Source organism: Manacus vitellinus, unplaced genomic scaffold (assembly GCF_001715985.3).
Source record: "Manacus vitellinus isolate BGI_N305 unplaced genomic scaffold, ASM171598v3 scaffold_0_pilon, whole genome shotgun sequence".
Taxonomy (NCBI): Eukaryota; Metazoa; Chordata; class Aves; order Passeriformes; family Pipridae; genus Manacus; species Manacus vitellinus.
Genome location: NW_021938789.1, coordinates 55,034,954 through 55,060,146, shown reverse-complemented (window position 1 = coordinate 55,060,146; position 25,193 = coordinate 55,034,954). Strand labels below are relative to the sequence as shown.

At 36.7% G+C, this 25,193-nt stretch overlaps 1 protein-coding gene across 1 annotated transcript in view; it reads left to right on the top strand.

Annotated features, from left to right (window-relative positions):
* HHIP (hedgehog interacting protein) overlaps positions 1–25,193 on the top strand; it is a 74,210-nt gene that overhangs the window by 14,912 nt on the left and 34,105 nt on the right. The window contains 2 exon segments of the mRNA XM_029962464.1: positions 20–176; positions 1,039–1,240. Coding sequence (XP_029818324.1) covers positions 20–176; positions 1,039–1,240 — 359 coding nt within the window.

Sequence of the window (25,193 nt, the reverse complement as noted above, 5' to 3'; positions counted from 1 at the left end):
GCTCTTTTGCATTTTTAAGGTTTTCTCCAAACTACAGCTGATGAGTTTTGCTATTACTATGCAAGAAAAGATGGTGGCGTGTGCTTTCCAGATTTTCCAAGAAAACAAGTGCGAGGGCCAGCCTCTAACTCCCTGGACCACATGGAAGAATATGACAAAGAGGAAGAGATCAACAGGTTCATAAAGATAAATGCTCTTTAATCTGAAAAAAAAACTCCAACAAAAACCTATCAAAGCCTGTGGTTTTCACAGTGAAACAGCTCAGTATGTCCTTATGCTCAGCAGCTGTGTTTTCCAGATGTTACTTTCTTTTGCTGCTGCTAGTGTACATCAAAAGAGAAAGTTACATTAACTTCAACATTTCAGTACCATTTGATATTTGCCTTGCTGAAAAGGTGTTAGAATCCTGGTTTGATCCACCCTGTGGATCTTGGTTATCATCCAGCCTGTGGATCATATATAGTTCTGGGAAGTAATTTCTACCTGAATGTAATATTACTTTACTTTATTGTAAACAACTACAATAAGTTTATTAGTAAAATATTTATTTCATGATCTTCAATTTATTTCGATAGTGTATTTTTCTTCATGAAAATAATTACATTGGATTATCCCGTTGTAAGTCATTATTTTTAAATGGGTTTTAGAAGCCAAATTTTGTCAAAGTGATGAAATTTAGTATGTTTATTTTATGGTAGAAATTCTGTGTTTCTAAATTATTCTCTTCTTTTACCAATTTTTTTTCTCTCCCATTCTTCTACATATTGGATCTAAGTTTATTTAATTTTCTCTTTCTTGCATACAGACCAAATTTTGCTCAAGTGGAATTCAAACTGATTCTCAGTATTATCTGCTTCCCTGCATTCAAGGAAGTAATTTATTCTGGATATGTGATTATATATTTAAATACATAAAACTGGTTTATAATATAAACTTTCTAGTATCACTACAGAACAGAAATTTTATCTTTTAGGGACGTTGTTGTGTCAGGGTTACGAAAAAGAAGAAACATCTCATGTTTTCTTTAAATTTCTTTAGAAAACACAAGCACAACTGCTTCTGTATTCAGGAGGTTGTGAGTGGACTAAGGCAGCCTGTTGGAGCAGTACATTGTGGGGATGGATCCCATCGCCTCTTCATTCTTGAGAAAGAAGGATATGTGAAGATTTTCACTCCCGAAGGAGACATACTCAAGGAACCTTTTTTGGATATACACAAGCTTGTTCAAAGTGGAATAAAGGTTGGATCTTATCTCTACCTTTTTATATTTTAGCATGTGTAAGGGGGGAAAGGGAAGAAATGCTTTTCAGAAATTATTTTAATTTAAATAATGAAATAGAGTAATGACAAGAGACACTACAATTCTTCCTGGCAAGGAAGTGAAAACTTCCTTGTACTGGGAATGGAAAACATAGCATCTTATAACTCTTACCAAAGGTTTTTCTTTCCCTTCATCTTTCCCTCACTTTAAATTCAAATGAAACTACTCAGCAACAGCATTCCACAGCATTATCTTCGTATTTTCATCCTTTGGGCTCCTTTCCATCCTATTGAATTCAGCCAGGGTTTGCTGTGATGCCAGGAGGAGCAAGTTTGGCTTAGGGCCCCCCCGACCTGTGGGTGCTCAACATTCCCATGGGAGCCACAGGACACAGGAGGGTACCTGGGCGTGCTCAGGGATCCCAGAGAGAGGGGATCTCTCTTGGCTCAACCTCAAATGCAGCACAAGCTGCCCTTGGTGGGAAGCTGCTTTAAAACTGTGCATATTTGAAGGGCACATAAAAAGCAACAGCTTTCATCCTGTTTAATGGGGAGACTTTCATGGGCAGAGGAGTGAGAGGTGAATGGGCACTGATGGGAATAGGTTGGAGGGTGGAGGTAAGAAATAACATCTAGTCATGGGGTAAGTACCAATGGAAAACTCCTAAGTCTGTTGGGGGGTATTTTACTCTGGAAATGCGGTTGAGTGTTGTTCCATGTTGATTTCTTGTCACAATTTAGAGTGGTGATGCAAGTAAAACCCAGATATATCAAGAAAATTTAAATTGTAATCAGGTTATGCCTAGAACAGTGAGAACTATATAACAAAAAGCTTTCATGGATGAAAGATGTATTGACACACTCTTGACAGAGTAATCTTAAATAACAAACTATATCAATTTAAAGTGCATAGGAAATGCTAACTGACAATTTTGTGTTTCAGCTATAAGGGCAATATGCAAATTAAGACAGTCTTTTCTGCAAGAAAGGGTTTTGGTTTGTGTTGAAAGGGTGAGAAATGAAATATATTGCACCTTTTTCAGGAAAAGAACCAATTTATATGATTCTGTGATTTGCTGAATGCTTCCCTTTCTGCCCCTGTAGGTAAGGTATCAAAACAGAAGGGACTTATCAGGGGTGTTTTTGAACATCCATCTAAAGCTGTGTCATATTTCTTAACCAAAAGTTCTAATAACTTGTACTTGTGAAAAACTGACAGCGAAATTCCCACAGAACTGCTATTGGTCCAAACCAAACCTTTCCTGAGGAAACTTTTATAGCTGCAACTTAGAGACAAGGCTAAAAGAAAAACTGATTTTTCTGAATAGGCAATAACCTGCTTGATATGACTCTCAACAGGTACCCTCAGGATCAAATTCAACTTTTAGTTCTGTTTTAAATCAGTGACCTGATCTTTTTAGTCTTTACTACCTTAACCATCATTTAATGCTCTAAACTGGATCTGTTTCAACTATAATATTTTGTGTAAATAATTTGATGTTTCTAAACTAGGAAGTCTAATTCAATTCCCTGAGATAACAGTCCAGTGACAGAGGATAATTGTATTGCAATGTTTAATGCAGGCTGGCAAGAACAGAGGCTTTATATACTTTGCAGGTAAGGAGGAAGGGAATGTGCCTAGAAGCAAGACTCCAGCTCTTAAATAGAAAGAGTAAAGAATTTGAGGAATGAGTACATTATATAAAATAATAAATAAATAGAATAAAACAAACCCCACGTAATCCAAATGGTAGTTTTAAAACAAGGGTTCTTATAACATTTTTGTGTTTATCCCCTGCAGTCTGATTCCTACAATCATTGTCCATGGTCCCTTACCTACAAGGATGGGAGATTGCTGTGACAATGGTAGCAATTGTCTCTACTTGACAGACTACTTGGTTTTGCTTATCTGTTATAGGCTTTCAAACTAGAAATCAGTGATGGAGAATACTATGTGGATAGATGGTTTTCCAGCAGACAGTGCAGAAAGTGTACAGTCAGCAATTAAAAAAACCCCAGCAAACCAGTATCTAAACCACTGCATCCACACACAAAGTGCAAGGATCACTGAATGTGTGCTCTGGGCTTCCTCGAGAAAAGTGTGTAGTGCCAGAATTTTGCCTGTATGTATTTTGCACATTGTGTCTGATTCTTCCCATATACTGGTGTAGTAGAAAACGTAAAATGGAATCAATGAATTTTTGGTTGTCCCTGATCAAACTTAGGCCAATGTATTCCAGTGAAGTGCTTTGCTGAGGTAACTCATTGCCTTTTTCAAGTCCTCTATTCATTTACACATATTCATAGATGTTAACCCAAATATCCAGTCTATTCCATGCTGTGGAAAGGGACCTGGGGGTCCTGGTCGATGGCAAGTTGAATATGAGCGCCCTGGCAGTGCCCTGGCAGCCAAGAGGGCCAACTGTGTCCTGGGGGCATCAGGCAAAGCATCACCAGCTGGGAGAGGGAGGGGGTTGTCCCCCTCTGCTCTGCTCTGGGATGGCCTCACCTGGAATATTGTGGCAGTTTTGGGCACCGCAATGTAAGACAGATATAAAGTTATTAGAGAGTGTCCAAAGAAGGGCCATGAGGATGGTGAAGGGCATGAGGGGGAGCCATGTGAGGAGCGGCTGAGGGCACTGGGTCTGTTCAGCCTGGAGGAGACTGAAGGGAGACCTCACTGCAGTTACAACTTCCTCATGCAGGGAACAGGAGGGGCAGGCACTGATCTCTGCTCTGTGGTGACCAGGGACAGGACTGGAGGGAATGGGCTGAAATTGTGTCAGAGGAGGTTTAGGTTGGATATCAGGGAAAGGTTCTTCCCCCAGCGGGTGGTTGGGCACTGGAACAGGCTCCCCAGGGAAGTGCTCACAGCTCCAAGCCTGACAGAGATCAAGAAGTGTTCAGACAATACTCTTGGTCACAAGGTGTGACTCTTAGGGCTGTTCTGTGCAGGGCCAGGAGCTGGACTTTGATGATCCTTGTGGGTCCCTTTCAACTCAGGATATTCTGTGATTTCCTTGATAACATAATGCATATAATGTTATTCTTTAATTAACTTAGAGACTCTTCATTGAAATAAGCAAAAACCATTCACCTCTTTTCCAGTCTTGGAGCAATGATAGTAACAAAGGGCAAACAATTCTTTTTCCCTAAAAAAAAAAAGTAAAAATTTTCCCTCTTATACATAAGTGTCTGAATATAGCAGTTTCTGTTATTTTTTTTTTGTCATCTGCAATACAAACAAGTACTTAACTCTAGTGGCAGTAAAAGCAATAAAAATGTTTTTTCAAACTTTTAGGTATATATGTTGTATCCAGTAAATAATTAAAACGATGATCATGATGATGCTGATGCTGATAATAATAATGCATCTGTGGTTGAATGAAAGGTAATTTAAGTTGATGCCTCTGAAAAGCATTTTGGACAGCTATCCCTATAAGATGTTTTTTTATGTTGATAGGTGGAATAAAATAGTGGCTGTTGATTTTCTCTTCTTTTTCTAACATGAAGAGGAAATTTAGCAGTGATAAAATCATTATATTGTCGCAAAGCAGCGAATCTGTTACATGATGATTTTCCAAAGAATCTTGAGGCTCTGATATAACCAAGAAACTGAAGTGACATATTTCCTTCATAAAAATAATCCTGGAGTTTAGTTCTGATCTCACTAGCATATTTCACTCATCACAGCACTGGCAGTCAGATAAGTAGGAAAACAATATACAAAAATAGAGGAAGAGAGGTGACAGCATTGCATAGCAATGTCATATTTCCCTCCTAAAAAGATGCCATTTTGTTTCTTTAATGGAACTAATAGTTCCTGTGTTGATGAAATTCGTTTGGAGCCCCTGACATTGTTTTGAGCAAGTTTGTAGGGCTTCTTCACTAGTCCTGCACATAAATAGGATTGTCTGGAGTTGCTTCTTGTCAGTCACTCCTGTGAAGGTCTGTGGATATAAGTAGAAACTAAGTAAGAAGAGTGGTACAACCTGATGTGTAACTTTTATTGGTCCATTGGCTTTTAATATTCATTGAAGTCATTGAGGTCTCTGCTTGAAAATTGTTACTGCAGGAAAATTACTGACAGTGACTTGATTTAATTTTAAGGAGTTCAAATGAAAGAGAAGAAGTGATAATTTTGTCTGCTGCCAGTATCTCAGGAGGAATTAAAAGAAGCATGTAGAAGTATTTCATAATAGAGATAGATTCTATGAACAGATGATGATTACTTGTGCTTCTTGGTGGCTCTACTCAAGAGAAAATCAGATGCAAGATTACTGCCGATTTAAAAAAAAAAAAGAAAAACAGCTTAAGAAACAATTCTTCTTTGCACATCTCCCAAATTCTAAAACTCTTTCACAGCATAGTTATCAGGAATGTTCTTCTGGTCTTCTACTTTTCAACTTAGTTATTGGAAGCCGTGAATGGATCTTACCAATGAATTTGCTGATTCAACATCTGTGGCCTTCTCCAGTGCATTTTATGTCACCCTGGCTACATAAGTATTGTGGTATGTGTGGATGCATTGGGCACTTGGCCAGGTCTCTCCTCTTACCCCTCAGCCTTTTCTTTCCTATGTCCAGAACGCAGAAGCTGCCTCAGTCTTGCCTCCTCAAAGCTGAGTAAGGACATGAGTGAGACATGCACCTGTAACTCAAATCTTGGTCATGCACCTGGGTTCAACTATTTAGGAATATATAGCTCAGTGTAGTGGAGAAAATACTGATTCCACCACTCGATATGATATTAACGTGTCCATTAATATTACAAACTACCTTGAGTATGTGTTATGTATTCAGAAGAAAAGAATAAACTATTTACTAAAAAAACCCAAACCTAAAAATCTGCTTCCCTGTTCTGCTGATTTACTGCTCCATTATGTTGTGGTGAAGAGAGTTATTAGCTACAGAGCAACATTTTACAGTTCTGCCTTCAAAGTCATGTAGCAAAGACAATTTTTTAATAAAAATATTAGTATCTGCTTTTTCTTTCAGACTGATTTTCACTAGTGTTATTTTCTTTTTGTTTTAAACTATTGCCAAGTAGAAGAGAGGTAGAAAGTTTGAATGAGAAGCTATTGAACTAACAGTGGTAGCACTTTGGTTTCAGTGACATTTAAGGAGACCTATATCAACTATCTAGAAAAAATAGACCTGATCTGTCTGAATCTATTGTCAAAATTTAGGCATAATAATTAAATGCTTTAAATTTGGATATAATGATTTTTTTGAGATGCAGCAGTGCTGAATATGTTATTACTACAAGATCAGTCACCTTGTATTCCATCTGTACCTAACATACAGAAAAATGGTGAATACTGTAGCAGTTTTTCAACTTTTCTTACTCCTGTGGCTGTATTTTATCTTATTAAATGTATTATTTCCTAAGATTTGGAAACCTTTAGATTAGTAACAGCCACCATAAAATGTAGCACAATCTATTACATCAATTTTCACTCACTTTCTTGTCTCCTGAGCCCAAAAACATGTATTGGTCTAAAATGTATCGGTGTAAAATAAATTGTTCAGAAGGGAAGTCATCAAGGTATGGTTTGGCAACAACAAAAAATTAAGAGCCTACCACTTCTCTTGGGAGTTAAATGCTATAATCACCTTTCAAACTACACTCTGAAAAGCTAAGTAGCTCTAGGGTTGCAACTGTTAGTCCTTAAATCATTTTTGTGGTCCTTCCCTATAATCATTCAACTTCCCCAAATCCCTTTAAAATGAAGGACATCTGAACTGTACAAAGTAGCCAAGTTTACGTCTGACTGCTGCCAATGGTAAAATCAAGTCCCTGTAGTTAGATGGTAGTTTTCTACTTATAAATCCACCAACTGAATTAGCTCTTTAGTTATGGAATCATAGTAGGCCATCAGGTTCAGTTGCCTGTCATCTCTGATCCTTAACTTATTTTCAGTTTATTGCATCTTTTTTTTTCTTTCTTTCTTTTTGATTGTGACTAAGCTGTGGTGTGTATCTGCTGGCTGCAGGCTCATAAATTGTGCAGCCAGCAAGAATGGCTTCATTCTGTTGCACTTTTTGCCTCTCACAGTGCCAAGAGGAGAAACCCCTATAAAATGAGTATCCTTAAAATTGCCATTATGGAATTATCACTTGGACTTGTGTAGAGATTTTATTTATTTAATTTTTTAATCTAGTAATAAAATATCCCTAGTATATCTCATGGGAATACTGTGATAAAGGGCAAAGTCTCTGAGGAAGGAAAGGGCAGGGCAGGGGAGGGAAGGGAAAAGGGGCAGAAAAATTAAATGGTATCAGAGATCACTGTTAAGAATACATGATTGAGACTCCTTGATGTCTGTCACCTTCTTCTCTGCTCTAAGACTGTGGTTTTCCTTGTCAGAAACACTTAAACTTTAACAGAAACTTCCCCTAAATCCTAAGCTATAGTCACCTTTTGATTTCATCTTACTTTCAAATTAATCAGTAAGACTAGTTTTATATGAGTTTTTAATTCCCAAAGTATTTTAGATGCTATATTCCTATATAACTCCTTATAAATACAGTAATATCCAGTTTTCTTGGCAGTGGAAAAAAATGTAGAAATATCTGCTCAGCAGATTTGCAGGTAATAGTCTTAAGATGAGTTAAAAGTTAGATAGATCTCTTACTATGTTCTGGTAGTTTTTATGTCAGAGCTCAAGCATTTTCAGTCCTGCAATTAACTAATTATTAATGAGTGATCCAGTGATTCAAATAGGAATTTTCTGTGATGCCATGAAGAGTGCTGTGAAACACAGCAATCTGTATGTTCAGTATAAAACTACGAAAGTAGACTGTCAGGCATTAAATCTGTTAACTGTGCTCCTATGAGCCAGTTATTCCAGGGCTACTCAGGGTCAAACGAGCATCTTGTTGCCATAGGCATCTTTTTTCAGGAATGCATGGCTAGCAGTGCAACATCTACTATGCCTTCATGTTTGCATCCAGACACTGGAGTAGACTGCCCAGAAAAGTGGTGTTAAAAAGGCACATGGGGATATGGTTTAGTGGCGAACACGGTGGTGCTGGGTTAATGGTTGGACTTGATGATCTTAGAGGTCTTTTCCAACCTTAATGATGCTATGATTCTATAACCTTTAATCATGTGAATATTTATTCCTCAGATAATTAAATATAAAATCAAATAAATTTTTTTTTAAAAAAATCACCACTACCTTCAGCACTGGCACAGCCTGTTTCAAGGAGCTTATGGTAGGTTGTACTGTCTTTGCAGTGAGGAGTGCTGCTACAGAAAGATATAATAAACCAGGGATAAAATATATTTAAAACTTAGTGTGTGAATAGAATCAGATTGTTAGTGTTATTTGCTGAATTGCTCAGTTCTATCACCAATAAAACTTCTGAGATATTCCTCTGACAGTGGATATGTATATTTGTTTTTGCATCATGTTGATATACAGACAGACTTAAGTTAACATATATACTGACCATCAATACCCATGAGATTTATGTTAATGACAGAAGACCTAAAATTCACATAGTTCATGCTAATCCTTCCATCCAAGTCCAGTAATTTCAATTTGCTTTCCTCTGAAAACTTACATGGATGGGGGTGAAATCAATGAACCTTTCTTGAACTTCTTTGCCTTGACATCACAGCAAGCTTGGCTTTCCCCCACTTAGCACTAGTTTACAATCTCAACAAAAGTTATCTTCTGGTCTCTGCTTCCTAGAAAGCCAAACTTATAGTGACTACTAAATTTGTGACCAATTAGTCCCAAAGGGGATTATTTTGATGTATGGAGAGAAAGGGCAGCAGTGGAAGGATGTACTTTGCTCCAGGTTTTAGAACTGGAAGAACAAAGGAGAGATCCTATCTGAATTTCTTCCTTAGTCAACCCAATGGGCCTGCAATTCTTCGGAGTTTTTCAGAAACATTGTGAAAACTCTGGAAAGTAAACCCTCATTGTTCTACCAGACCAAGCACTCATCTGCCTCTGAAGAATAGAGATAGTCCTCTAAAATAACAACATTAGAGGACAGAACATAAGTATGACATATATCCTACTATGAACAAGTAAGAGTTCATTTTACAATTAATTCCACCAACGCTGAGTGCAAATTGTATTTGCTGTCTTGCTCCTGTACTTCTAAGACTAATTAAATGGTAAGTCCATTTAAGATATAGGAAACTTTAGAATGTCTTTGGTGAGAAGTTGATATGCTGCGTTGCCTGTGTTGTTGCAAAAATAACGAGGCAAACATTACAGAGCTTGGTTTTCTGATGGAGACTGCAGAGGGAAGTGATGAAGACTATTTTTCAGCACAGGACTTGCATGTGAAGTGATGTGAGGTCATAGGACATGGGGGGCAGAAGAGCAGCAATCTCACCTGTGGCACAAGACATCATTTTTTGAGGCCATTTTTGTGACCTGCCCACTAGGCATCACAGTTAATTGGTTTTAAATGTCTTCACACAGTTGGAGCAGGAAACTAGGAAAGAAACAGTGGTTAAAGTGCACAAATGGCCAAATGTGAAAAAAACCAGGACACTGTAAAGATAAACCAAATAGAATATCCTTGTTTATTATGATCTTAAACATTAATGAAATAGGCACAATGCACACAACACAACAGCCTGCAGGAGAATTCACCCCTCTTCATGAAAAGGGTGGGCCTTTTTCTTTTTTAGTGCTAAGTTCTTTGTAGTTTTTCAGAGGGCAATAATACTTTTGTGAGGACTTAATATACTTCAACTGTATTCAGCAACTGTAAAATACAGCATTTTAACCAGCTGTATAATGACAGTGAAACGTGCCTGGATTTCTCATTAACAATTTGCAGATTTTGGTTCTAATCCTAATAGGGGCACAGTAGCCCTTTGAAAGAGGCTGTATCTCAGCACCATATAGCTCCGTTGCTTGCACAGAAAATGAAGTTTCTTACAATTCTGAAAAGCGTGTGCCAAAAGCTCTAGAGACCTCTATTTTTGTGAGAGAGACTGCACTAGATAACCATACCCAAGCTAGCAATTGTGGAACAGAGCGGTGACTCTCAGGTTGTAAGCTGACCAGATGAAGAATTGCCAGTTTATTCTAAGGAAATCTGAATCAACAAAACAGTCGTTTCTGTTGATTTTGGGTAGCGTGTCTTCGATTTGAGGAGCTGAGAGGGGAAAGAAGATAATACTTTATCATTTTACATGCACATGTGTAGATTTTAATGTTCTGTGTTTCCTTGGGAGGAATCCCATGGTGCCAATTAACCTAACTTATTCCAAAACAATTCTCTGTTTGGAAAGAATAATTTTCATTGTGGGTGTTCCATGAAATTGTATGCCTCATACCCTGTTATTACTGAGATGTGTGCAGTGCAATTGAGAATGCCAGTTTCTTTTCCATGTACTGTATAGATTATAGCTGTATCCCACACACAGTGCTAGATAATCCCTACTTTAATTTTGTTATGTGTACAAATCCTTTTTGAACATTTAGCGGTTTTAAAAATGTAAAAATCCGTCATCTTCTGAAAGTGCATTTGTTAAAACCAAAAGCTGAATTTAGAAGTGATCAAAACCAATGAATAACATGGCAATTATCTAATTAAAAGGAAATTATTGCGTTTGCTGAAATATAACAGGCAGATCATGATAGCCAACACAAAATGGCAAAGAAGGAATAAAGTTACGCAGAAAATTCCATGGTTTTTAGCCAACACAGTTTCAACCACATGTTTTTCTTTAATGGGAGGAGGTTTAACAGTCCACTAAGGCTCCAGGATTCATCATCCCTTTAAGCTCTTGGACACCCCAAAATCTGTAATGAGCTCCTAAGAATACTTCAGGAAACCCATGAAGTAATGGAGCTCTCAGAAACAGTACTGTGTCCTTGAGACTTCTGTGTACTTTCCTGTCCATCATAACCATGGGATTTCCTCTGGTGCTACATCCCTTGCACTGTGGCACACAGAAAATGGGTCATGTCTTTGTCTTGAAAGAGATGAAAAATTGAGTAACACATATACTGTCACAGTTAATACAGCCCAACTGCTATTCCTATATATACTTCCCCCAGATGCCACAGAACAATTTTCCTTTATATCCTCTTACACACGTTTTCTCAGAAGCTCTTAAGTCCTATTCCTTAGACAGGATCAGCAAGTTGGATTGAGGGAGGAACGCTTCCTCCAATGGAGCAATGGTATATTATCATGTTTTCCACCCATTTTATCCCCTTTGCAGTAAAAGTTGGACAAATGATCTGCCCTTAATTAATGGTTTATATATAATTTTAGCTTTAAAAAGCAGTCCGAACTAATTTTTCCCATTACCAAAAACAGAAAAAAGTTCCAAAAGATGAAACCACTTAGAAGCTGACACTTATTTTTCTTCAGTGTCAGTGTCTGCCTACATTCTCATATTGCTGGAATTTTTAAAGAAATTATTCCATAAATCTCAATAAAGTAATATTCTTTCTTAGATTTAATTTGGAAAATGGAATATACAATCTGTGGGAGAGAGGTCTGCAAAATACTTTCAACCATTTGTTTTTCATTTACAGCAGATACTTTTTAAAACCTTGATCTATCTTCACTGGCACTGGACTGCAATCCCTAGAGCTGAATTGCAACAACTGTAATTTATGTAATAATCATTATTTTTATGTTAACTGAATGCCTTGAAAAGAAATAAAAGAGGGAGTAAATCACAAAAAACTTCTAGATTTTTGACATTCCTAAAAATTTGGTGAATGTCTATCAGCTGGATTCTCAATCACTTCAGCAGGCCAGAGACAGCAGCACACCACAAGCACTAGTAGATGAATGGATCTGAGTCACACTATAAATGTGAATGAGATTTTTTTAATATCAAGATACACAAGAAAAAAAGTTACTCAAGCTCTTCCTTAAAGAAAGCACATGCCTTTCCATGGCAAACAGAATGCTTAATTGTTAGTAATGAACGTAAAATGATATTGTACACTTCATAGAAGCCTAGTTGAAGGTGTGACTAAGCATTATTGACTCCCTTTATCAAGTAGGGGACAATGTTTAAGAATGTTAACGCCTGCACTAAACCTTGAGCACTTTCAGGATCTCACCAAATCAGTGGAATTTCAGATTAGATGAAAGGCAATACAAAACATTGGCAGCTTCCACTGCTGCTATTTCTCTTCCCAGTAATTGCCTTGCAAGGTATGACAGGACGATATTATCAGGAGCAAGAAGTCAGGTCTCATCTAACAAGCACGTGTGTGCGTGTGTAAATGAGTCAGTACCATCAAATAAAACTTAACAAGCCACCTATGAGATTACTCCAGTTTGCCCCTGCAGTTACAGATCACTGCCCTGCCAAATACAGTGTAGCTCCAAATGTCATGACAAAAAGCTTAAAGCAACAGACAAATCCAAAAGTAGGGAATATTAGGGAACTACCCAACAGAAATCAGTCTCTGTTGGGTTTTACCCCTCTGCAAGTTTTCCCCTCACTGCAACAAACTATCTCACAGACAGTATCCATGTTTCTCCAAAGGCCTGGGGGGCTGGGAAGGCCACAGGTAAAATTGGATCAAACCTTTTATTTACAAATGCTTGGTAAAAAAAAAAGTGTGATGGATTACTTATTTTAAAAGCAGTGTCAGTTCTTGAAGCAGAAGCATGAAGAACCGTGGTTTTGCTGTAAATTAACGAGTCTGTATTTTGCAACTTGCAATATTTTGCACCTCTTGTAAACATACATTCTCCTTGCAAATTATATGGTCCTTTAAAAATATTGCTTTTGAAATAGTCCGTTAAATATATAGGACACAAATAAAAGAACAAAAGGAACACAGTTCTATACATTCCATATAATCCTCTATTTTGTATAAAATGCCTATACATTTTATCAATGTGTATAAATTTTATTATATTTTACTATCTGCATAACTATTTCAACTTCCAGAAGTATTTCTAAGGAAAAACAGTAGCAAATGGCTATGGGAAATGAACTTAATTAGCTTCTTACTAACCTAGTAGCTTCTGAAATCACTTAATATGAATGGTAAAAAAAAAAATCCCAAACAAAATGCATGAAAGAAACTATTACGCTGCTTTCAATCTGAGCAGAGGTAACATAATCTTTTAATAAGGCCTGAGGAATCCTCTGTTCCATAAAACAAAAATGTACCTTCATCAATCAGTGAATAATTTAGGTGAATGGAAACAAAATGAAATAGAATCCTTAGTACTGAATTTGATTTATTTGGTTTTCTTAGGTGCTGTAGATCATCAAAATAGAAATTACAGTTCTTCTCACAGAAAGTGAAGAGAATATCTTATTCATGTGTTAGATGTGCAGTGAAGGAGAGGTTTTTGGAGAAAAACAGCTTCAACACTGAAACACCGGATTTTAAAACAGACTCTGCAATGTGCCAATTTTTAGCAAATGTGTATTACCACTCAACAGCAACCAGTGATAAAATAGAAAGTGCAAAGGGTATTGCTGCTGTTACAGTATCACTGTGTCCAGAGTATTCAGAGAAGCTCCCAAGGCTGGACTGCACACAACTTGCACTCCTTCCATTATGTTTCCTTGTTTTCTGTGTGAATTCTGCCCATTTGCAAAAAGGTGGAATAGTGTTTCCTTTATTCTGCCCTCAACTACACAATTCTTTATTTGGTTAAAAACTAGTGGAATTAGGATTTGTGTTTGACTGATTAAAGGTCTGGGTCCATGATACTCTGTTTTAGTTGTAGCTGTTTGAAACTTTATCGTCTTAAGTTTGAGACTGAACATACACTGTGTTGTTCTAATTGCACTGGCTTTTTGCAAAGAACTTTGTACTGTATTCAGCCAAGTTACAGGGTTTCCAAGATCATGGTCTTGGCTCAGGATAAATGGAGCCAATGAGCTAAACAAATTCCTGCTTTCTTGGTTCTTATAGTACGAGAAAAATGGAAAGAGCAGAATACTTTTACTGCTTTGTACAAGTGAAACAATCCTGGAAACTGAAAAAAATATAAGTTAACTGTGTTTATGTCAGCAAGACACACTATTTTAGAAATTATTTTTAGCTTTCTTTAGAAATGTGAACCACAAATTGTAACGTTAATGAAGGAAACATTTCTCTCTTGGCAAATTTAAGAAAAGTTCGATTTAAAAGTAATCAGTTTGGGATTTAAAAGAGTAAAGAAATTCAGTCTAGTACAGACAAATATTATTGTTCTCATATCATGTAATAGTAATAGCTCTCTTGCACTGTGCTGAACGAGGATACACATGTCTATATCTGTTTCAAGTTCTGTTACTGAGAATGCTTTTCTAATGAGCTAGATTTTAAAACCAGGATTGAAATAAATGAGTAATGGAAAAAAAAAAAAGGGAAGGGACTTCTAATCAGGAAAACAGTGTACATTCTTTCAAAGTCATGTTTATAAGTTCAGAGAAGCAGTGGATCTAGTTCAAAGACAAACCATATTTCAATCTGCTTTTCAGAACTACCATATAGTTCATTACTAAAGTTTGTTTTCAGCTGAATCTCGAGATACACTACTGTACATCATAACAGGCTTTCACTTGTAAGGTAGCACAATTTCTAGTTACTACAGGTCACAGAATCCTTAATTTACAGTTTGGATTTCAGGTGAGGGTTTTTTAAGGAACCAACTGCTGTTTCAGTGGGCTTAGGCTCTCAAGCCATGGGAGAACTAGTAATTGGCATTTGCTGATTTACAATAACCATGGGATATTTGACCTGCAAGGATTCGTGCCATACAACCATGAATTTCAACATATGCAGAGTTAGATGTGTAGCTGACCTCCCAAACATACAGCTTGATTCATGCACAGAAAAGGAATATTTGAATAAAAAAAAACTCCACATGCTTTCACTGACAATTAAGCCCTTTAGACTTTAGGCACACTTAAAAGTGCACTGAATAAACAAGGATTTCTGGATGACTTTTTCATGTATCTCACAGACACATATTTTTAAGCCCTCTCACTGTAATACTGGAATAGTGTGTAGGCACCAAAGACAGTCACTTGTTACAAGAATTCTGGAATACTGAAAGGGCAAATCTAGTCTTGATGCAAGTCTTGAGCAAAATATATTAGCTGATTCAGGAAGTTAACGTGGCTGAGCCACTAAATAAAAGTGACCATAATATAATTAAGCTCGACATCCTCCCATGGGAACCTACCATAAGGTAATAATATTACAGTACTTTTCAAAAAAAGGAACATTTTTATATTGAGGAAGTTAGAAATAGCCTGAAGGGGAAAGTTAGGAAATTAAAATCCATAGAAGCAGCATGGAGGTTCTTTAAAAGTACCTTATTAGACTCAGAGAAAGTGTGTATATACTGAAACAATTAGGAATCAAGAAGGTGAGAAATATAGCAAGGTACAAGGGAATGTTCAGGCCCCAAAAAAATAATAATCCTATAATAAAATGGAAATCCAACTCAAGTGACACTAATAGAGCAGAATATAAATTCAGCACACCAGAGTAAGGGTTATATCCTGCCATTGTTTCACTGGCAGAGTAAGTAGGAGTTTCCCATAAATATTTATGATAGAACAACATTCTGAGGTTTGAGAGGAAATTTTTAAGGACAAACAGGGAAAAATACAGAGATTTTTTAATTCATTGTGATAAAAGAACTTCCTCAAGCCAGGTGATGGTCTTTGGCAGAGGCTACTTAGCTAGACCAATAGAGTATAAAAGCAAGAGCTGCAGCTTGATTTCTTTCCTTAAGAGAGACTGGGAAAGACACATCCCATAGTTGGTGTTTAACATTTGCCATTTCTCACCCTGTAGAATGAGAAGGGGAAAAAAAAAAAGAGGGAGAAGGGAAATAATGGAAAGAGCCAGCATAAATTACCCTAAAAATAAGTGCTCTAAAGGAACTGAAAATTGGAGTAGTTAAAATGATGAAGTTGTACTATTTGTTTTTACAAAATTTCACTATTATCTGAGTCTGTCTGTAAAAGGGCTCTGAAGATCATCTTGCAAATAACAGAAAGGGAAGAACCCCGAAAAAACCCTAGATGAAAAATTAAGAGAGTTGTAAGATTAGGTCAAAAAAGCACCATGTTTATGTGTTGATTTGTTGCCACAAGCAGAATGCTGTCAAAGAATTAGATAACAAAGGAAAAGTAGTTTATATTTCTAGAAATTTTTAAACACTGTTTCTAAAGAAACTAGTATGAGAGATTGCTAGTCATATAATAAAAAAGCCTTGTTGTCGTTCTGACTGCATTCAGGGACGAACCAATACCTCTGGACATATTTCCAGAACACTGCTAAATTAGGAGTGAAAGACAAATAGAAGAAATAAATAACTCATATCTTTAAAATAATTTTAAAATGTGTCATCTAGTGTTGTTTCCAGAAAATCAGCTGTTAATTTGAAAAGCTCATAATAACAGGCAGAATTTGCTGGTGATACAAGATTAGAGTGCATTGGTAGGAAGTCTAGAGAAATCTTCTAAATCTAAATAATGCAATGGCACACTATATTCAATATAACATCAAGAATCTTTAAACACACAAAGAGCTCTCACCTTATTCTTTTCTATCCTGAAAAATATATAAGAAACATAAGTGCCAACTTAGAGTAGCTATCCAACTATAAAATAACAGGTATTAAGCAATATCTAAAAGAGAGTTTGAAGTACTTTGGATAATGAACACTGTCACTATTTAACTCAGTAGCATTTTCAGGAGTTCAGCAAGATACAATTGGATAATAGTGTTGAAAAGGGGTTTTGTTTGATGGCATCTAAAAATATATTTAATTTGGAAAAAATAAGATCTAGCAGAAATAGGTGAAGTAATAAATTTCAGAGAAGGCAATACTGCCTTTTCATTCTCTTCTTTTCTTTGATGAAAAAGTTTAACAAATTGAATTGTCACACTTAAAAGGAATATTTGAGCAACATAATCACTTGTTTGTTACATGCTGCTGCTTTGATAGTTTTGATTCAACACCAATTAATGAAGTATTCGCCAGTAGCTTTTCTACTACTATAATTAATTATCCAGTTGTTTACAAATAATACAGCAGCCATGTAGCGTTTCTGATAGGCAATTGGGTCATCTCTCAATAAAACTGGGTTCAGGTAGATCCTATCTCTGCTGATGTGGTAGCCTGTACCAGTATCACATTTAATCTTTGCATTGAATTCCTTATCCAGAAATAACGCAGAGTTAATGTTTGTTTTCTGTGTGAAACAAAACCAAGTATCTCAAAAATAATCTTTTATGTGAAACTTGAGGTATGCTGCAATGCTTGGTGACTTGATAACTCTTTTAGGCTATTAGACTCACAAGTCTGGTTTATAGCAGGGCTGGATGCTATAGTAAGCATTTCCAGCTAAGTAACTAAGAATTCTCAAGATATACTTCTGGGGACAGTTATACAATTGCAAAATATTGGAAACAATATACGAAGTGACAGATGAAGTTCAGAGAAGCAGCTCCAAAGGCACATATAAAGTCAATGGACCTTGCTCATAGAGACCTGCTGTGCTACTGCATGAAACTAAATAGTGTTTGGTAAAAGAGACTCACTGCTCTATATAGATCAAGGAAGTTATTCAGGGTATGCAAGTTACAGATTGTAGTTCCTGTCATGAATCAAGTGCAGAATTCCTCTTCCAATTTTAAGGAAACCGTTGTTTGGAAACCTTCTCAGGTTAAAACTAGAAATTCTAGTAAAGACAGGAAAAGAAAATGAAAAGAAGTCCATAACAACATAACCATTAGCTTGATAGGTTAGATTTTTAAATGGGATGTGTGAACTGACTATTTTTTTATATCAATTAGGATTTTACAACAACACCTGCCACAGAAATGTTTTGCCAAAAATCCTAGGCTAGCATAAGGGTCATAGACTCTCATAGAAGATGATCACATCAGTGATATCATTCTCTATATTCATTACCACACTTAAGTGCCCACTTGCAGAACAAGGTCCCAAAGCCTTCTCTTCTCAGGGCTGAAAAATCCCCACTCTCATGTCCTCTCCCCAGAGGGCAACACTCCAGTCCCCAGCCACCCTTCATCGAACTCACTGTGGTGCAGTGATATCAGTCTGGCACTGAGGGGCCTGTACATCCAGATGCAGTATGCTATGTGCAGCCTTGTGAGTGCAGGGTAAAGGGAGGATGATGGGCTTCTCTGCTGCCTGTGCCCTTGTTATACAGCCCAGTATGGAGCTGGTTTTCTCTGCTGCCAGGGCACACTGCTGGCTTACGTTCAATTCGCTGTCTGCCGAGACCCCAAAGTCCCTTTCAGCAGAGCTATCCCCAGCCAGTCACTCCCCTGCCTGTATTGTTGCAAATGTAATGGGATTTGAAAAAGAAAAAGTCTGCAGGGATCTGTGTCTGTAGTTCTGATTCACTCCCTCTGACTGGACTAACCAGTCAGAAGTAGTTCTTCTCCAACTCTGTGAAGATCAAGTTTTCTCTTTAAAACCTTAATCTAGAGACAGCCTCCCCTGAGATATCTTTCTTATCCTTCTGTCCCTCTTCCCACTATAAAACTCATCCAGTTGCTTTAACCACTGTAAGGTTTAGAGCTTCATATCAGGCTGGCTCCTCTCTGTCTAAAGAATTGCTTCAGAAATAACAGATGCTGTCACGCTGTTGACTGAGTGGCTGTGAACTGCACATGTGCCTAGAAGGGTGTGAAAGAAGCCTCGCCACTCACAGTATTTCCACTGAAGACCATCTTTTAAGGGGTTGATTTTCAGAACTCTTAATCACTGCTGTAACCAGATACTTAGACTTGAATATTTATTATATACATAAGGCATTAAATACTTATTGTGATTTATAGCTTGGGTTAGGATGTTATTTTTAAATAAGCCATATAAAGTACCTTCAATCCTGTCCATTCACACACTCATGAGGCAGACTCCAAAATCATGAAATTGGCTTTAAAAGCCATGTGCTTAAAAAAATCCATTTGGAAACAGGGGGAGTGGAAACTCACTGCCTCCTTACTTTTTAGTTTGATTTGTGTTCTCAGACTTCTTCCTGCAATCAAGAAGTCTAAAGGTTTCAAATTAAAAAGCTGAAAACCTACTTGCAATGTTTTATTCTACTAATTTCAGCTTTCAATATACCTCTTATACTTCGCGAGACTTGTAATTTAATTGCAGGCATTGGCTACACTACATACTAAGATGTGGACACACATCTATGTAGCTGAAAATTCCACAACCTAATGAAATATTAGTTGTAATTAACAAGAGTCTGGATTGCTGAAGTTCTGTGGCATGCCTTCAAATGTTTGAGCCCACATTCCTTCCATACAGTCAGCTCTGACGAAGTTCATAAGTCCCTCATGCAGTGAGACTGTGGGAAGAGCCCATATGGGCAGAGAGCAGGGGAACCTGCTGGTGTTCTGGAGAATATCTGCTTTGTTTCAATCTTCATGTGAGAAAGGACAATTTTCATATTACACTTATTACATTCCGTGTGTCCCTGGGAGATTTTTCTCTATCAGTTCCAAGACCAATTGCAAGGAAACATTTCTGAGTTTATGAATTTGTAGAGGAAGCTTAATTTGCCACTTTTAAATATGTTTAAGCTGTTACATTTGTATTCCTCAGATACAGCAAATTGTGTATAGCCTGTCATTTTTTTCCAAAGTTACTGTTCGTTTTCTCCTAAGGGAATATGATTTCTGTAGCTTTAGTGAGGCTCTGCTAATTATTACATACCTCGTATTTCTAAAGAAGAAATTATATTTATGTTAGCTATTTTTCTTTCAGAAAATGTTCCATTCAGTACTTAAGTATAGAGTGCAAATGTGTGAATACCTTATTCCTTTCTGGAGGAGGGAGCGTAATAAAAAATGTTGGCATTTATCAAGGAATAATTAATCAGGGTATCACAATATTCTGACAATGCTAGTAATTTTTTCTATTTTGAATATCAATAACTGTCACATTTAGCTAATGTCCATTCAAATGCAAAAGTCATCATGTGTAAATAGTGACATCACTTAAAACAGATGCCCAAGTTTTCCAACTTGGGAACACAATAACAACAAAATCGGGAATAATCAATAATATTTGCCTACATTTAAGTTTATATTAAGTAATTCAATGTACTATCTGAAAAAGTTGTCGGGGTCTTTGGATAAAATTGGTCTGCATGTGTTTGAAAGATGACTTGAAATGAAAGATATAATTCCAGTCGATAATTTTGTTACAAATGAACTCAACTGGTACGTATTTGTCTAGATCAAAAGTATGTTAGGGACAAAGATGCTAATGAGCCAGTCATGCTTTGGAGCAAAACAGCACAGATGGTTTGGGGAAGGCAATGGGGATCATGTCTCACCACCACCTCTCTTGCTCATGTGCTCCTTTCTGGGAGTGGAGAGATGGCTCAGACACCCTTGGTCTGCATGTGGGAAAGGACACAGTAGGCAAGACACAGAAAAAGCAAGACTTTATATTCCACATGTGGAACCAGACTTGTTGCATGTGAAATACAACTTTCTCATCTTCTGTGTATGTTATTAGCATGTGCTGTTGGATAGAATTGTAATGTTGTGGTGCTGACGTATCTCCTGTCACTAATAGAGAGCAATAATGAAATGAAACTACCACTGTAGAAAACTCTAGAGTTAAAAGAAAACAGAATATGAAAGGCATTGGCTGGCTGTTCTAAAAGCATGAATTATCACTTAATAGACAGTATTCTAATTAATGTAAATATAAGACTAAGATTTTCAAATGTGGGTTATTGCTTGTGGTTAATATGAGACTAGTTTTGAGGAAATACTGATTGTTCTATCTGTGATTCCTATACACTTTTTATTTGTTTTAAATTAAACATTAAAAATGAGGAATCACTTTTAGAAATGTCCTTAAATGCTTCATATCTCAAAAGAGAAGCATCAAAAAATGAATCCATGGCTCCTCTGAAACATATTTTTAAAGTCTGAGTGATTCATTAGAAGAAGCCTTTGCAAGTCAGCTGTGATAAATGGGCTTATATCACAAGAAAGAGAATATTGTTTCCTACGTAAAACAATTATGATGATGCTTCTTTCTGTTTAAAGAGAACAACACTGAAAAGCATCGTCACTTTTTTATGTGAGCACTGGGACTCAGGATTGAAATTTTGGTTCTTATACATTGTCACATTTTTGACAATTTGCTACTGCTGTACTCTTATTATTCCTGGGCTGTTTGGGTTTTTGTTTTGTTTTGTTTTGTTTTGTTTCAAAAAAGTTACAAAGATGGCTTAACTTCTGAGAGATTTTCTTAATGAAATCCATTCCACCCAGAAGGTGTTCTCTCTAACAAATGGGAAACATCACTAAATTTAACCCAAAGTCTGAGCATATGGAAAGCTACATAGATGATGTCAGACATTACAAATATTATTTGTACTTGCTAGTTTACTTCAAGGGAAATTATGAGAATGACATCATAATGATGACTGACTAATTTTTATTAGTGTTTTCTCTCTGAAACTCTAGACTTACAGTTATAAAGAAAAACAGCTTTTAAAATGCCATATCTGTTATTCCTTTCTAACAGTTTGTGATTGTCTTATTTATAAAAGATATTCATATTTTAAAATACCATAGATACTATCAGCTCTTATTCTACTCCTTTGACATGTCAAATATTTTTTGTCCAAAAGGAAAAAAAAAAGTATTATTTAATGCTCATAAAAGATAGGAAATGATCACATCTTCTTTTAAATTAATTGCTGCTTGGGTTGGCCTACGAACCTATAAACTCTGCTGGAGCAGTTGTAGCAAATTTCTTTGCAACTGTTTCTTACTATGGAAATGAATTATGCTGATAAAGGGGTGATGACCAGCTTAGGATAGCGATATGTTTCTTCAGTCAGCAAAGACAAATCACGGGGTGCCACAACTTTAGGAACATCAAAAATCCACAAAACCAGTATAACTCTCTTTTACAGCAAGAAATGTGGCAATCCAGGGCTGTGCAAGTACTTTTTAGAGAGGCCTATTGGGTAATTTTGCTGAGGACCTCTTCCCAAGAAGTACTGTATCAGTTCCAGCTCTGCAGGACTGCTCAGACCTTGTGTGTTATCTTCAGAGCTGGAGACAGTAGTAGCCAAGGAGACCAATAGAACAGTATCTGCCACAGCAAGGCAAGAAACATTTTTCAAGCCCAGACAAAGGGCATCCCTACAGGGATACTGTGAGAGTCATCAAGGGACTAGATATGATGATTCAAGTCACTAGAGACTCTATAACTAAAACCTGTTGGGTGACACAGCAAGCAAAAGGCCATCTTTTGTGGAGAATTCCTCTCCCTATTTTTAGGAACTTGCCACCACCAGAGCGCATTCTTAGGCCCTTTACTGAGGATGAGATGAGGCCACAGTACCACAAATCTCCATGACCATATTAGGATCTTTCTCCCAGTGCTATTGTCCCATTCAGCACCATGTTTGTATTGGACCTCAAAGGCAATTATTGATGCATTTATGGTTGAGCATGTTCATAGGTGTTTCATGTGACAGGACCTTTGTTTATCTATGAAGACTTGTTTTCATGCAAAATCAGTATTTATGGTGCCAAAGTGCTTATACACATTAGGGTACTTAAATGCTGTGCCCTAATGGAACACAAAATTCATAGTCCTGAATTAATTTAATATGCAAAATTCAGGGATGAATTTAGCATCAATAATCCCTACCAGACCTGCATATATGGCTCTGACTCCTGGCATAAAGTGATGCATTGCAGTCTCAGCTCCCACATAAATATACATAAGCATATGAGTTAAGTGTGCAAAGGCAAGACTGACAATGTGACTCCTATGGCTGAGTTCAAACCCTACTGGTAAAGCAGCTCCAGTGATTTGAAAAACTGCCCCCCTTCTTTGTCATGCTCTTGCCTCAGCTAATGCTGAGTAACTGTCTAACTCCTCCCATGTCATTCCAGTGCAAAGCTAATAAAGTTCAGCAGATAACTAAGGGGTGGTATCTTCATACAGTGTTACAAATTTTTAGTTGCAGAAAATCCAACAGCATATTTGGTAAATGATATATATTCTCTATCCTGAAACAAGAGGTCTAGACAGTATCAATGGCATCATTCATCTCAGCAGTGGGAGAAAGTTAGTTCTGATTTGTAGAGCTCTTCTGGAGAGAGTTACACCACCATGTAAAGGGCCTGTGCAACATTGAATGCTCCACTAACCAAACCCATTTGCAAACGATTTTCAGGATAAAAATGAACAAATGATCTGTAATGGATAATGAACAGCTAATCATTACCTCACACATACCACATCAATTAATATAGATACATTTACTAAACCTCTTTTATATTAGACATATCAAAGCATTCTGTTTTATCAAGGATTCAAAGGGATTAGATTTTAATTTGTTATTTTAGTATACTATACCTTTAAATTGTTGACATATAAGTTGTATAAATAGAAACACCATAAATCTCTTAAAAAATGTACCATAAATTTTTTATGTATGACCTTTAAGTAACAGCAGTCTGTTGCATAACTCTGCAGGGGAAGTCACATGGTGGAAATCTCATATTTCCTTAAATTTATGGTTGTTTCTTGGTGGTCTAAAAGACTTTTTTTCTTTTTTTTAGTTTCCTTTCAAAGTTGTAATCTTAGTAAATTGTTTAATGTTTGGTCTAATGCAGGTCAATGTAAGTTCTTATTTAGATTTATAATAGGAAATATATAATATCAGATACCAATGAAGCCTGGCTAATAAAGTTAAGGATACCAGTGTTATGTTTCATTCTAATGATGTGAAGATAATGCCTTTAGCTGCATAACCACCACGTTAGCTACAGACCATAAAAAAATCTTTATGACATCTCAGGGTAAGATTCATTAAGAGAAAATACTCCATTTTGTCCAGTAATTTTGTTGCGTCCTCAATCAGAAGCATTTTTGATTGATAAATCCCCTGATCACCATTGTATCAGATCTCATTTACTGACACCAAAAGTCAAGTAAACTCTGACGCAGAGAGAATTGGCTGCCTCATGTTATCCTGTTTTGCTCTAGACAAAAAATAAGTGAAGTTTGGGCATGTGCCTAAATACTTGCTGAATTAGGGCCTTATGAAACAAAATTTTATATTAGGGTAATTATTATTGCCATTACTTGGAGGAAATTTCACCCTTCCCTACTCCAAAAGAGTTTGGTCTACACTCAGAACAGTGTTATCAGCATCAACAGAAAAGGTCTGCCTCAAGTTAAAGCATGCAAGTGAATATAAGTTGCGTGAACAAGAAGAACTTATTAGTGGTTTTCCACCTCCACTGAAATCCTCAGAATCCAAAACAGGAATTTACAACACTTGGCAGAATAAAAATTAAACCCCACTCAGAAATGTCAATATTTAAAATACGTAGTACAACCATAATGTAATGAGTTCTTTAAAGAACTCAGGCACATACATGAAGTGTACAGTTTTCAAAACCCTTTTCCCCCAACATTAGAATTGAATTTCATAGGCATAACAATATTAACTTATTCTATACTATAAAATAAATTCTTCTAGGTGGTTCAAAGACCATTTATTTAAGCCTTAAGATATGCAAATCAAGCACTGTTTATATCCACTCATGTTCCACCATTGGGACTACAAAAAAAGAATTAAATTTGAGGAGAATTTAATCTACAAGGACAAGGAAAACTGTGTTCACCTAAGTGCTGGAGGAAAGTCTATGTAGGCAGTATATGCATGACACATAAGCATAAACAGCTTGGAAAATTCAAGCCTTGCACAGTCATAAATTCTCACCTGAAAGGCAGATGAGCACGTTCCACCATAGGTGCAAATGAAAGCAGTGCTTTGTGTGTCCAGCCTAGCAAAGGATGAGGGGAGGTTTAGATTAGATATTAGGAAGAAATTCTTTACTGTGAGCATGAGGAGGCACTGGAACAGGTTGTCCAGAGAAAGTTGTGGATGCCCCATCCTTGGAAGTG